The following is a 13,049-nucleotide window of genomic DNA, read 5'->3' on the forward strand; positions in this document are numbered from 1 at the left end:
GTGTAGCCCTTGTACTTTTGTTCATGAAGTCTTCTGCGAACAGTAGATAGTGATACCTTCACTCCTGCCATCTGGAGGTTGTTGCTGATCTCACTAACAGTTGTTTTAGGGTCTTTCTTTACAGCTCTCACAATGTTTCTGTCATCAACTGCTGATGTTTTCCTTGGTCTACCTGTTCGACGTCTGTTACTTAGTACACCAGTAGTTTTCTTCTTCTTCAGGACATTCCAAATGGTTGTACTGGCTATGGCCAATGTTTCTGCAATGGCTCTGATTGATTTTCCATCTTCTCTAAGACTCACAATTGCTTGTTTTTCACCCAAAGACAGCGCTCTGGTTTTCATGTTGTTTACACCTCTGAATACAGTCTGCATAGACAAAACCTATCTTACCCAATCTGAACCTGAGTGTAGACATTCAGTGGTATTTATTGATTGAATAATGTATGTAATAGGACACACCTGGGCAACAAAACACACCTGTCAGTCACATGTTCCAATACTTTTGCTCACGTGACAAATGGGTGGGTTCGAACAAAAAGGTGATATTTTCTAATTTGTGCATCAGATCCTGATGTAAATACCTGGAAATGAAAGCTGAAACGTTGATCTCTGGTTTCACATTCATCGTTTGATGTCAAGCCCAAATGTTTTCAGTCTACAGCAAAAATAAAGGAATTGGCCTCACTGTTCCAATACTTTTGGAGGGCACTGTATATCGGTTAACCCTTTTGACCATGTTCCCAGGACTAGTTTAGCAGTTCATCTGCCACAGTGGTGTGGGTTTAGACAACCCAGAACAGATCTGATTGGACCTCACTTTAGTTCAGATCCCTGTCCTAGATGTGCGTTCTCACACATAACCCATCTACAGGAAGTCCAATCATGTCATCTAGAACCGTTCTCTGAACTAGAAGTGTACTTCCTGTTTGTGCTAGGATGTCTTACAATCTCTGACAAGGATTCTTCTGTCAATTCTAGTCTCATTTCTGTAAACAATATCTCGTAAACACAAGGGGACGATCGGAGACGAGGCCAGGTTTGGTAGCTAGCATTAACGAGAATATTCCTCTTGATGTTGTATTTCCTGCATCTGACCCCCTAGTGGAGGAGAGATTACGCTTGCATGACCTCCTTGCATGAGCTCCTTGCATGAGCTCTTGTCCCCAGACAGCACAGCAGGATCACACATGGGGAGAGACACATCCGGATGACCTCTTGGTACTCCATTTGTTCTGATTGGTTGTTCTGATTCATACCTCGAAGGTGTTCTGATGAAGTGAATGGCAGGGGTCTCAAGGTAGTGTTCTGTAGTCAAAGGCCCTGTGGTCTTAAACAACACACTACGACCCTGCACTGCTCTATAGCTCGTTAGTCACATGACCACACCTGCATTCTCTTTACCTCACTGTATGCTGGTGAACGCTGATATTTCACCGTCTGACCCCCATGAACACTGACCAAGCTGGCATCCTATAGCCATTTACTGCCATTCTTCCTGCTGTGTGTGTGTGTGTGTGTGTGTGTGTGTGTATGTTAACCACACACACACACTTTTGCTTACGCTTTATAAAGTGCAATCAGTTGATCTATGGCAATAACTAGTGAAAGCTGCTCACATGACTGCTGGAATGTAAAGCTGTACATTCATTTATTCATTTAGCAGACGTTCATGACTGATTGCTGTGTATTTCCGCTCTTCCTGTTACATCACCTTCTGCTTTCAGAACAGTAGTTAGTGGGTTGGCATTAGAACCTACAATAAACTATGTGGGAAATGGTTTGGTATAAAGCCTCCATTTTTTTTTGTCACTGACTGACTTGATGAGTAACCGTTCTAATGACCTCAGTAATTGACTACGCCATGCTTTCTAGGAAACCAGTAGCCGGACGTTGTCATACTCATGATTCTTGTCAGAATATGAGTCTGAAAACTCTCCGTTGGGCTGTGACTATGGGGCGTGTTTCAACTGAACTCGTAAAACAAATGCCTCTTCGCTCAATTGGATCAGAGCAACGTAATATGTTTGTTGAAAACGAATTCAACCCAAGCGCTAGTGATGTGTCGTTCGTGAACGATTCGTTCATTTTGAACGAATCCTTATAAGGACTCGGGAGTAACGAGTCCTCTCAACGAGTGATTCGTTCATTTCCCGACTCGGTCTTTCTACGAGTCTTTGGATCATTTTTCACGTGACCTGCATAGGCTCTGTAGCTAGAGGAAACGAACGATTCGTTCCTTTCCCGACTCGGTCTTTCTACGAGTCTTTGGATCATTTTTCACGTGACCTGTACAGGCTGTAGCAAGAGGAAACGAACGATTCGTTCCTTTCCCGACTCGGTCTTTCTACGAGTCTTTGGATCATTTTTCACGTGACCTGCATAGGCTCTGTAGCTAGAGGAAACGAATGATTAGTTCCTTCCCCGACTCGGTCTTTCTACGAGTCTTTGGATCCTTTTTTCACGTGACCCGCATTGTATTTTTTAGTAGAGGAAACAGTTTCCTTCATTCCCTTTCGCGTGGCCGCTGTTTTAGTAAGACGTGAATGAATGATATTCGCTCAAGTCATCATACTGACTGGTTTTGTTATTTTCACTTTACATTTACACTTACAGTTTAGTGCAGTGTAATTGTTTGACGTGATAATTAAATGCTAGTGTGATAATACATGACCAAATCATACAAACTCATGATACATTATTTTAATGCAGGAATTTATTTTGAAATAGTATTTGCTGGTGCACATGTCATGCACTAACCTACAGTGGACGTATAGGGGCTATACGTCCTTTGCAGTGGACGTATAGCCCCAAACCCCCCCCCCCCCCCCCCCCCCCCCCCCCCCCCCCCCCCCCCCCCCCCCCCCCCCCCCCCCCTGAAATGAACAAATGACTCGAAAAAAGATTCGTTCATTTTACTGAACGAGATTCAAAGAACCGAATCAGTAAAAAGAACCGAACTTCCCATCACTACCAAGCGCTTTTTCGTGACGTTGTTGATTACGTTGCTGTTCATCATCTGTCCATCATAGTATAAAGCCCGCCCTATCAATTTCATTGGTCCGATTCTGGTTTTCTGTAGTTGTCCCCAATACGAGACCCTCCAGACCCAACTTCCCGACCAATTTTTTTTGTGGGCGGGGAGAAGTTGGGCTGGCAGCCAGGCTAGGAAACCAGCACCAGCTATTCATAAATTTAAACGTAGCCTAAAATGAACTTAATTTCAAACTTAGGTCGTAGAAGACCGTACAGCTCTAGCCTACAGTACGAGTGTCAAAGCTAATCACTATGGCTAGCTAGTTAAGAGTTAGTACAGGTCTAGCTAGAAGTTGCCGTTAGAAAGCAACTTTCTTATTTATAATTTGTATGTTTCCATTTATAGTGCAACCAGTGAATAAGACTCTCTTGGCAGTCTCTTTGGTGGCATGTTTGATTCCGATGAGTTCACAGCTTGATATAGACAGATACTAGTAACGGTCGTTACGGTAAACAGAATTATACAGCCAAGTAGTCTAGCTCTAAAGTTTAAAGTCCCAGTGCTGATATTGCCAAATATCAACACACGTGGAAAGCGTCTTGTCCAATCAAATTATTTGGTCGGAACGACTGTTGTATAACACAATATTAAGGGTTGCACCAGCTGAAATCGTTCCAGAGCAGGCACCAGGCGACCGACTTGTTTTGTCCTGAAAGAGTCTTTCTCCGGCCTACCGGCAGCATGAGGGTCTATTCAGGGACGGCTACCAAATAATAATACTGTGAACATGACGTACTTTCTGTCCCTCCTGTGTGAACGATGCTCCCTCTAGTGCCCCCCCCCCCCCCCCCCCCCCCAGCACACACTGCTCAGGGTTTCATTATACATTCTATCACACTTTTACCCTCTGGAAAAGGCTAATCTATCCCACCCACTTTAGAAAACAGACTTAAGGCCCCGGATCAATCAGTATGTTTGTTAGGCCAGTCAGGATGCAGGGCAGTCTTGTGAAGCCGGCTGAAACTTCACACACACACACTGTGACCTCTCAACTATATGGCTGATATCCACCCACCACTGCACGCTAAACAGACAACCATAACTATTGTTGTGCTGTGAGGTCATTCACAAGACAGGTGGGTCTGATCAACAGGAGTTGTTTATAATGTGCGCTGGCTAGACAAGCTCTTTCAGCAGTATTATGCAACGTGTGTCACACGGTCCAGAATGACCTTGACAGCTCACCTGCCATTGCCTCCATTGGTAGGATTTGAAACTGTTTTTCGTTGTTGTTATATACTCTAACCACCGAGCTATAGCCACCCTCTTAACAATGTGGTTTTAGGAAAGTTGCTTCTGCCCAGCTCCTCAAACAACAGACACACGTTAAGTATAACAATCCTGCAACTGTTGAAGACTTTTTCTGATTCTCTGAAGCACTCGGTACCTCTTAGCCTCCTGTGACACCTGAGACAGCCACCCCTCAGAAGAGATGAGCCACACAACGAGAGATCCAGACAGCCACCCCTCAGAAGAGATGAGCCACACAACGAGAGATCCAGACAGCCACCCCTCAGAAGAGATGAGCCACACAACGAGAGATCCAGACAGCCACCCCTCAGAAGAGATGAGCCACACAACGAGAGATCCAGACAGCCACCCCTCAGAAGAGATGAGCCACACAACGAGAGATCCAGACAGCCACCCCTCAGAAGAGATGAGCCACACAACGAGAGATCCAGACAGCCACCCCTCAGAAGAGATGAGCCACACAACGAGAGATCCAGACAGCCACCCCTCAGAAGAGATGAGCCACACAACGAGAGATCCAGACAGCCACCCCTCAGAAGAGATGAGCCACACAACGAGAGATCCAGACAGCCACCCCTCAGAAGAGATGAGCCACACAACGAGAGATCCAGACAGCCACCCCTCAGAAGAGATGAGCCACACAACGAGAGATCCAGACAGCCACCCCTCAGAAGAGATGAGCCACACAACGAGAGATCCAGACAGCCACCCCTCAGAAGAGATGAGCCACACAACGAGAGATCCAGACAGCCACCCCTCAGAAGAGATGAGCCACACAACGAGAGATCCAGACAGCCACCCATCAGAAGAGATGAGCCACACAACGAGAGATCCAGACAGCCACCCCTCAGAAGAGATGAGCCACACAACGAGAGATCCAGACAGCCACCCCTCAGAAGAGATGAGCCACACAACGAGAGATCCAGACCCATTATGTTCCACGCTCATCATGTGAGGTAATTCACCCTCCACCTTCAGAGAAGTGTCAGCTCATCTCAGACGAACCCTTCGCAGGCTCCCTGAACAAAGCCTTTAATAGCAGAGACTTCACAGCTCCAATCACCTCCACTCTCTAAAGAGCTGGCATGCATTCTCTCCTGGCTGCTAACCACCGGGTCACATTAGCCACAGTGCTGGCGTGAAAACGAGTCAGACTCATGTGTATTCCTCAAGATATAATGTAAGTTGATTATGAGATAGGGCACATTCACAATACAATGGGTCCTCTGATACAAAAAAAGGATTCCACAGTGAGCTTGACTGTACTTATCTGTAATGGCAGGTGGGATATTCCCAGGTCATATTCCTTCCTGTTCTTTTCAACACAGGGTAAATGGGCCTGAAAAACAGCTGTTTATTTTAAATGATACTCAGGAACATGACTGTGAACCGGATGAAGAATTCACAGCAATTGTGTTGAAATTGGCCATGAAAATGTATCAATTATCATACTGTACAGATCTGGTATTTGAGTATACTTACTTGACATTCTCAGTGCTTCTTGCTTGACTTTTAAGCAATTTGTGGTTTTAAGCAATTTGGGTTTTTCAGTCCATAAGGTACAGTGAAGCAGGCGCTGCATAGATACAGCCGAGTGCACATCGAACAAGCAGCTCTCTGTTTGGAGCGCTTTGTCAAGTGTTTGTTCTCCCAATAGAAGGGTATTGGAGCGAGAGCGTGTCTGCGGGTGATTTGAGTTCATCTGAGAGAGAGAGGCCACAGCAATGAGTCACTGTTCCACACTAGAGCGAAAGAGAAACCAGAAACGAGCGAAGCCTCGTTCAGGCATGGCACCTGGGCAGAGAGGGTCTTCTCGCTCATCGACTCCACCTGTGTAACTTCAAACCCATAGGTCCATGTATTGAAAAGGCGACAGTAGAGATGCAGCACAGACACACGTGCACGTACTCTGACACGTGCACGCACTCTGACACACATGCACGTACTCTGACACAGGTGCACGCACTCTTGTCAGTCCAGCAGGCCCTGGGGCTCCAGCAGCAGGTACGTCTGGAGGGAGGGGGGCAGGGGCAGGAGGGGGACCCCCAGGTGACAGCGAGGTCCCAGGGCCAGGCGGACGGCACACCTGGCCAGGTGCAGCAGACTGCGGGGCGAGTTGGAGCACACAGAGAACAGGGACTCGTAGAAGTCCTCGTGTTGCTGCAGAGAAGAGGAGGAGTTTGGACAGATTTTTTTTTTTTTTTTTGAGTGGTTAGAGCATTTGACTGCAGATCAAGAGGCAGAAGCGTCACCCCCCCACCCCCCCATATGTACTTTCCTGTAGCTACCTGGTAGGAGAGATCTGGAATGGCCTCTCTCCACTTCCTGGTGTGTGTGATGTTAGGGTAGGAGTTGACCAGGACCTCCACAGCTCTGGGATACGCATGGCAGCTCTGCAGCACCTACACAACACAGACACACACGCCTACCTGAACACACACCTCTCTGAGCACACACACACACACACCTCTGAGCCCTACCTTGTGGAACTGCGGGGGGTAGACGCGTGGCGCTCCGTAGTTGAGCAGCAGCTGGTAGCAGAGCTCGGGCCGTGCCGCCGGCCGGACGCCCGTCACCTTCAGCACGTAGTGCAGCGGCCCACAGCCGTTCATGTCCATGACCCGGGGTGCCGATCCCGCCGCCAGCAGCATGTGCAGCAGCACGTGGTCACAGCTCCACGCTGCCGTGTGCAACGCCGTCTTGTGGTCCTCCTCCTGGAGGTTGGGGTCTGGAGGGGAAAGACACCTTTTTTACTTTATCTATCCCTGGCTGAGGTTTGGAGTCCACAGGTATCTATCCCTGGCTGTCTCCTTCAGAGGTGCTCATGCTGTATTATTAGTCTTAGATGTGGCTAGTCTGAATCACACATGCAGCTGTGGCCCCAGGGGAACTCTGGGAAATTGAGTCTTTGGCAAGGAGGCGGCAGACATCTTTAGAGGCTGTGTCATGGGGCGCCACAATAAGAAACTACAACAGTGTAGGGCCAGGAGAACTGCTCAATCCCAACTTTTAAAACGTGTTATTAGTTAGCTGAACTGGATGGGAAGTAAGAATCTAACAAGCACACACATGCACACACCAGCGTTGTGGTCCAGCAGGATGCGGGCGACCAGGTGGTGTTCCTGGCTGTAGGTCTGCAGGCGGGCGTCCAGGGCCCAGAAGGCAGCTGTGATCAGGGGCGTCTCCAAGCGGGAGTTCAGGGCGTTCACGAGGGCTCCATGGGACAGGTACAAGGCAGCCAGCTCAGGGATGCCGAAACGAGCCGCGGTGTGGAGGGGCGTGTCTTCATCGCTGTTCTGGCTGGGCATGTTCACCTTTCCTCCTGGGGGGGGGGGGGGGGGGGGAGAGAGAGTCTTGGAATCATCTGTCAAAACTTAAAATCAATCAATTTGTAAATTTTGTCCTAGGTTAATCCCTCCCTCCCTTCCTCTCCCTCCATATAAACTCCCCCCCTCCATCCATCCTCCCCACCTCACCCTCCTCCCTCTCCCCTCCTCACCCTCCCTTCAGGCCTCTCCCCTCAGGCCTCTCCCCTCCTCACCCTCTCCCCACCTTTCATTATGACCTGCTTGGCACAGTCGACAGACTCGCTGGTGATGCAGTAGTGGAGGGGGGTGTGTCCGCTCAGCGATATGCTGTTCACTCTGGCCCCGTGAGCCAATAGCAGGGCGACGCAGTCTGCGTGCGACGCCTCGCAGGCGACGTGCAGCGGGGTCTTCCCGTTGGGCTTCCTGTTCACCGCTGCCCCCTGCTGGAGGAGAGCCAGGGCAGCTTCCAGGGAGTTGTTCATCACACACACGTGGATGCCCGTCGCCCACGACGAATCCAGCGTGTAACCTGGCAACCAGTATCCTAGGCGATGGAACGAGTTTCGCAATTCCAGTGTTAAACAATGAACAAATGTTTTGGATCTCATGTGGATGTTTTTGTGGACGTCTAGCACCACTTAGTGGTGTAACTCAGTACAACACTCCAACACTGCCCAGTTAAGTAACACTTCAGCACAAATATTAAGAAATACCACCGTATTTCTGGATTTTTTCCTGGATTCACTCACTAGTCAACAGTGGATTTATATAATCTTAAATCCATTATCTGGGTCCTGTCCCTGTCCCCCTCCACACACACACAGACACACACAGACACGCACACACACACACCTCCTACCTTGTTTGTATGATGCAAGCAGCATGCTGGTGTCCTCCACCTCCAGCACTGTGTCGATGTCCAGGCCGGTGCTGCGGAGGACATGCACAACCTCCTGGGCGTCGTTGGCCACCAAGGCCTCCAGGAAGCGGGCCTTCAGCTGCCTCAAGCTCTCCCGCCTGGGGGTCAATTCCTCCATGGCCCACTCTGTTCCTGGCCCTGGTCCTGGGCCTGGTTGCAGGAGAGACAGCAGGCCTGGTAGATTCAGCACCTGCCTCAGCCTCGTCACCACAGTATGGAGGATCTGGGTGAGGAGCAGGCCAACACGGCCCACCGACATCCCCCCCCCTGGACGTCTCTGCGTGACCTCCCTACCGACGCTGAGCGCAGGGGGACCGGGGAGGGGCGAGGGAAGGACGTGAGAGGCAGAGGAGGAACACGGGAGAGAGAGTACAGGGGAGGGAGGGCTGAAATGTGACCCTGGAGTGTGATTGGGCAGGATATATATAGAGGTTGAGGAGAGGAGGGGGGAGGGATGTGGGGAGACAGACACTCTGCTGGGGGACGTAAACAACCAGAGCTTCTGGAGCTGTAGACCACGGCAGCACAGACACAAGCACTGCTACAGAAAATGTACAAATGCGACGACCAAGAAAAACACCAGAACACCAGTCATGACAGCAACTCTGTTCCAGTTTATTCAGTGACAGATAGCTGCCTGTTCTACTTCCAGAATGTTCTACTACTTGTCCAGAATGCAAAAGAGAGCAAAGGAACCGCTTAGGAGGGGGGGGGAAGCTTAGCAGTTTATTTAAAAAGTGTGTTCTAAGATGTCATCATGATTATCTCTTGCTGTGGGACATCCATGTGGACAGACCTGTATCTCTCCCTCTCTCTCTCTTTCTCTCCCTCTCTCTTTCTCTCCCTCTCTCTTTCTCTCCCTCTCTCTTTCTCAGCTCTAAGAATTGGATGCTGACTAAGCACAATGACAGGACATAGAAAAGCGAGGTATTACAGCATATCGCTTCTATAGCTCTTCACTGCACATAGAAAAGTAGTTGAAAGACAGAGCAGGGTTGGTATCTGAGAGCAGGGTGATCAGACGTGTTTAGCGCTACAAAAGGGTTCAGGAGAGTCGAGGTGACATTACTGGAGCAGGTTTAGGAGTAGATAAGTAGGGGTACCCCACAGGTTACACAAGTTAAAAATGATCATACAAACTTTCATCGTAAGAACTCGATGTTACGATTTTCATTTTAAATTACATATTTTTTTCTTTTTTTTGGCAAGATAGGTAATCATACAATTCTGGATAAATTATAATTGTGTTAATACTCTTAATGTTGCATAAGTTATTATAAACAATAGTCAAAGTACTTGGTTTTAAACATATACAATAAATAATGTCATAAAAGCATGAATCAACATCGGTATGATTTCTCTGTGGCATTGCCTGGAAGTACTGCTTCACACTGTAGCTGTCTTATAACTGCCTCCACCCTGGTCCTCGGGCCTCCTGGTCCTCGGGCCTCCTGGTCCTCGGGCCCCCTGGTCCTCGGGCCCCCTGGTCCTCGGGCCCCCTGGTCCTCGGGCCCCCTGGTCCTCGGGCCCCCTGGTCCTCGGGCCCCCTGGTCCTCGGGCCCCCTGGTCCTCGGGCCCCCTGGTCCTCGGGCCCCCTGGTCCTCGGGCCTCCTGGTCCTCCACACCTGGCTATAATGACTGGTCTTTATCAGGCTTCTGCAGAGCTTTATAACGACCCGTTCATCTGAACCAGGTGTGTCGTAGCAGGGAAACCTCTAGAACATGCAGGGCAGGGGGGCACGAGGACCAGGATTGAAGACCAGTGATCTAGTCCATCATCTCATCTGTTACAACACTGCTGTTCTACGCATATAAACATGATGACAACTTCCTGTTAGAGGACGGAACCAATCGGATTCCTCACAAGACCTTCGTTGAGATGTATTGCATAACCTTATGTCTCGCCCACGTCGAAGGAATTTCAAAAGTGAGACATAAAAACTGAACACACTATAGAGATCCTTCAAGTAAAAAAAAAAAATCGGTCAGGACTGTTTTGTATTAATCTAGTGCAATTTGTATAATCTCCTTAATACGTGAAGTTGTTTAAATGACTGTGGTAAAACTTAAACACTTCTCCACCTCCACTCAAACAACACTTAACAAGGAGTTTCAGCCAGCACACCCCACCCTCCTACCCAGCACCGCTACCTACTGATTCCAGTGACATAAGACAAGTGGCTTTAGCACAACAGCTCGAAGGAGACGGCTAGAAAACAGGACTGAGGGCTCGGCCGCCATGGTCCAAACCCCCACGGGGAAGAGGAGGAGGTGGGCAACCCTGGCAGGGTCACACAGGTGAGGTTCTGCTCTAGCATCTAAAGGCAGCAGCTCCATGTTCTTCTGATGTATAGACAGTATAAAAGAGGTCAGGGTTAGGATCACAGGCGGAATTAAAAGCCATGTTATAATGATGCATACACGCAGGAAGTTCATCAGTCCTTCACAGGACCTGGGAGAGACGGTTTTGCAGTTTCACACGACGACTCTGCAGTTCCTCAGGGGGGAGTCTGCTGAGCTTGGCTGAGGTCCTTCATGTTGGGTAAGTGTTTGGGATCTCCAGGCCCTTTACAGGGACAGCATTCAGGTAAACACCTCAGTCATCGTCAGACAGTGTCCAGACTTCCAGTGTCAAGACTTCCTGAAGTGTTCCTGAAGACATAGAAACCACTTGTGGCTCTCCTTGCAAATACTTGGTTTTCATTCCCTCTAAAACTACATTTCCTGCTGAACAGCCTGACCTACTGTCCATGCTGTGCAGTCATCTTCTGTCCTCCAGAACTGGGACAGTGCAGCAGAGAGCTCCTAGTGGCGTGGTCAGGGTACTGCACTACACAGGGCCACTAATAACACAGTCTGTGCTTTAACAAAGCTGAGAGAAGATTCCATAGATTTATCCACACATATTAACTTTCCTTCTATAAAAAATGGCACATTAGACATATGTATACGTTTGTACTGTATATCATCATACTCGTACATTGTTGTCTGAAGATGTGTCAAGTGGAAAAACAGGAACTGATATGTCAGGAGGTGGAGACGGTTGAGAAGGTCCTGTTCAAAAAACAACTCTGTCTGTAAATAAATAAACCTGAATTAAAGACAAAAATATTTAGGCAAAATAAATACGAAAGGTCAAACTGTTAAATCGTAATAGGGCGAGGGAGGGGGGTTGAGGCGTAGGAATATTCAACTAGATGTTCAATTTGGTTTTGTTCGCTTGCTTGCTTGTAAAGTCACTCAATGGACTCCCGACTGTCTTCTTCCTGCAAACTAATCCACTGCGGAGCCACTTGTAGTCCACGGCTACTGGTTGGAGGGGTAGAGGGAGGGTGGGGAAGGTGGGTCTGTGGCCTGGGTCACTCTGCGGCGCCCTCTGCTGTCTCGGAGGGCTTGCGGGTGTGTTTCTGCAGCAGGTCCAGTTCCTTCCTGTGGAGCTTCTCCTGCTTGTCCCGGCTCCTCCGAGCCTTCTCCACCAGCACCTTCAGGTCCTTCACCTTCTTCTTGATCAAAGCTCGGTCCTGGGAGGACGACACGCCCAGAGCCTGCAACACACATACACACACACACGGCATGAAGAAACACACACACACACGGCATGAAGAAACACATTCATGCAAGCGACCACACACACACACCCACACATGCTCACCTTGAGTTCCGCGCTGCCCAGCTGCAGTAGCCGCTCGCCATCCACGTTTGTGGCAGTGAATTGTGGGATATGGTGTTCCAGGCTGAGGCCCAGGAGCCAGTGGGCCACCTGCTGACTGGACCAGTCTGACACGCTGCAGCTCTGGAGCTGCCTGGGGACCTGGGGCTCATCTAGGATCTACACACACACACACACACACACACACAGGCACAAAGCACAAGCAAACAGAAACAAATCTGAGCCAAAACATATGCATGTAGTCAGATAAACTAAAGAAAAACTGTATTTTACGGTAGATAACACAAAACAATGAGAAGCTTTGACAGAGTTGGAATGAAAACAACACACGATGGCTGCTTGATGTAGACACAGTCTGGCCTAGCCTAGCATGGCTGCTTGATGTAGACACAGTCTGGCCTAGCCTAGCATGGCTGCTTGATGTAGACACAGTATGGCCTAGCCTAGCATGGCTGCTTGATGTAGACACAGTCTGGCCTAGCCTAGCATGGCTGCTTGATGTAGACACAGTATGGCCTAGCCTAGCATGGCTGCTTGATGTAGACACAGTATGGCCTAGCCTAGCATGGCTGCTTGATGTAGACACAGTATGGCCTAGCCTAGCATGGCTGCTTGATGTAGACACAGTATGGCCTAGCCTAGCATGGCTGCTTGATGTAGACACAGTATGGCCTAGCCTAGCATGGCTGCTTGATGTAGACACAGTCTGGCCTAGCCTAGCATGGCTGCTTGATGATGACGCACACCACAACTCTATGAAATGAGACGTGATGGTCAGCAGCTAGCTACATGCGTGGTAGCAGCAACACAAGCTGCTGCAGGTGAACAAGGAGATAGACGTTCTCTGGATCCTCACCTCATCCTC

General features: G+C 49.0%; 2 protein-coding genes across 2 annotated transcripts in view; both read right to left on the minus strand.

The window, feature by feature from the left end:
* Positions 1 to 5,462: 5,462 nt before the first annotated feature.
* On the minus strand, positions 5,463 to 9,998 carry asb4 (ankyrin repeat and SOCS box containing 4). The gene is made up of 6 exons (XM_047019943.1): positions 8,455 to 9,998; positions 7,840 to 8,139; positions 7,367 to 7,609; positions 6,768 to 7,015; positions 6,576 to 6,689; positions 5,463 to 6,447 (listed from the first exon to the last, which is right to left on the minus strand). The coding sequence occupies exons 1-6, from the start codon at positions 8,771 to 8,773 to the stop codon at positions 6,259 to 6,261; spliced, it is 1,413 nt and encodes a 470-aa protein (XP_046875899.1). The 5' UTR covers positions 8,774 to 9,998; the 3' UTR covers positions 5,463 to 6,258.
* Positions 9,999 to 10,059: 61 nt separating this feature from the next.
* ppp1r9a (protein phosphatase 1, regulatory subunit 9A) overlaps positions 10,060 to 13,049 on the minus strand; it is a 20,772-nt gene continuing 17,782 nt past the window's right edge. Inside the window, exons 6-7 of the mRNA XM_047019738.1 lie at positions 12,167 to 12,343; positions 10,060 to 12,059 (exon numbers count right to left, since the gene is read on the minus strand). Coding sequence (XP_046875694.1) covers positions 11,874 to 12,059; positions 12,167 to 12,343 — 363 coding nt within the window. The 3' untranslated portion in view covers positions 10,060 to 11,873. The remainder of the gene's footprint in view (positions 12,060 to 12,166; positions 12,344 to 13,049) is intronic.

This window comes from Hypomesus transpacificus, chromosome 4 (assembly GCF_021917145.1).
Source record: "Hypomesus transpacificus isolate Combined female chromosome 4, fHypTra1, whole genome shotgun sequence".
Taxonomy (NCBI): Eukaryota; Metazoa; Chordata; class Actinopteri; order Osmeriformes; family Osmeridae; genus Hypomesus; species Hypomesus transpacificus.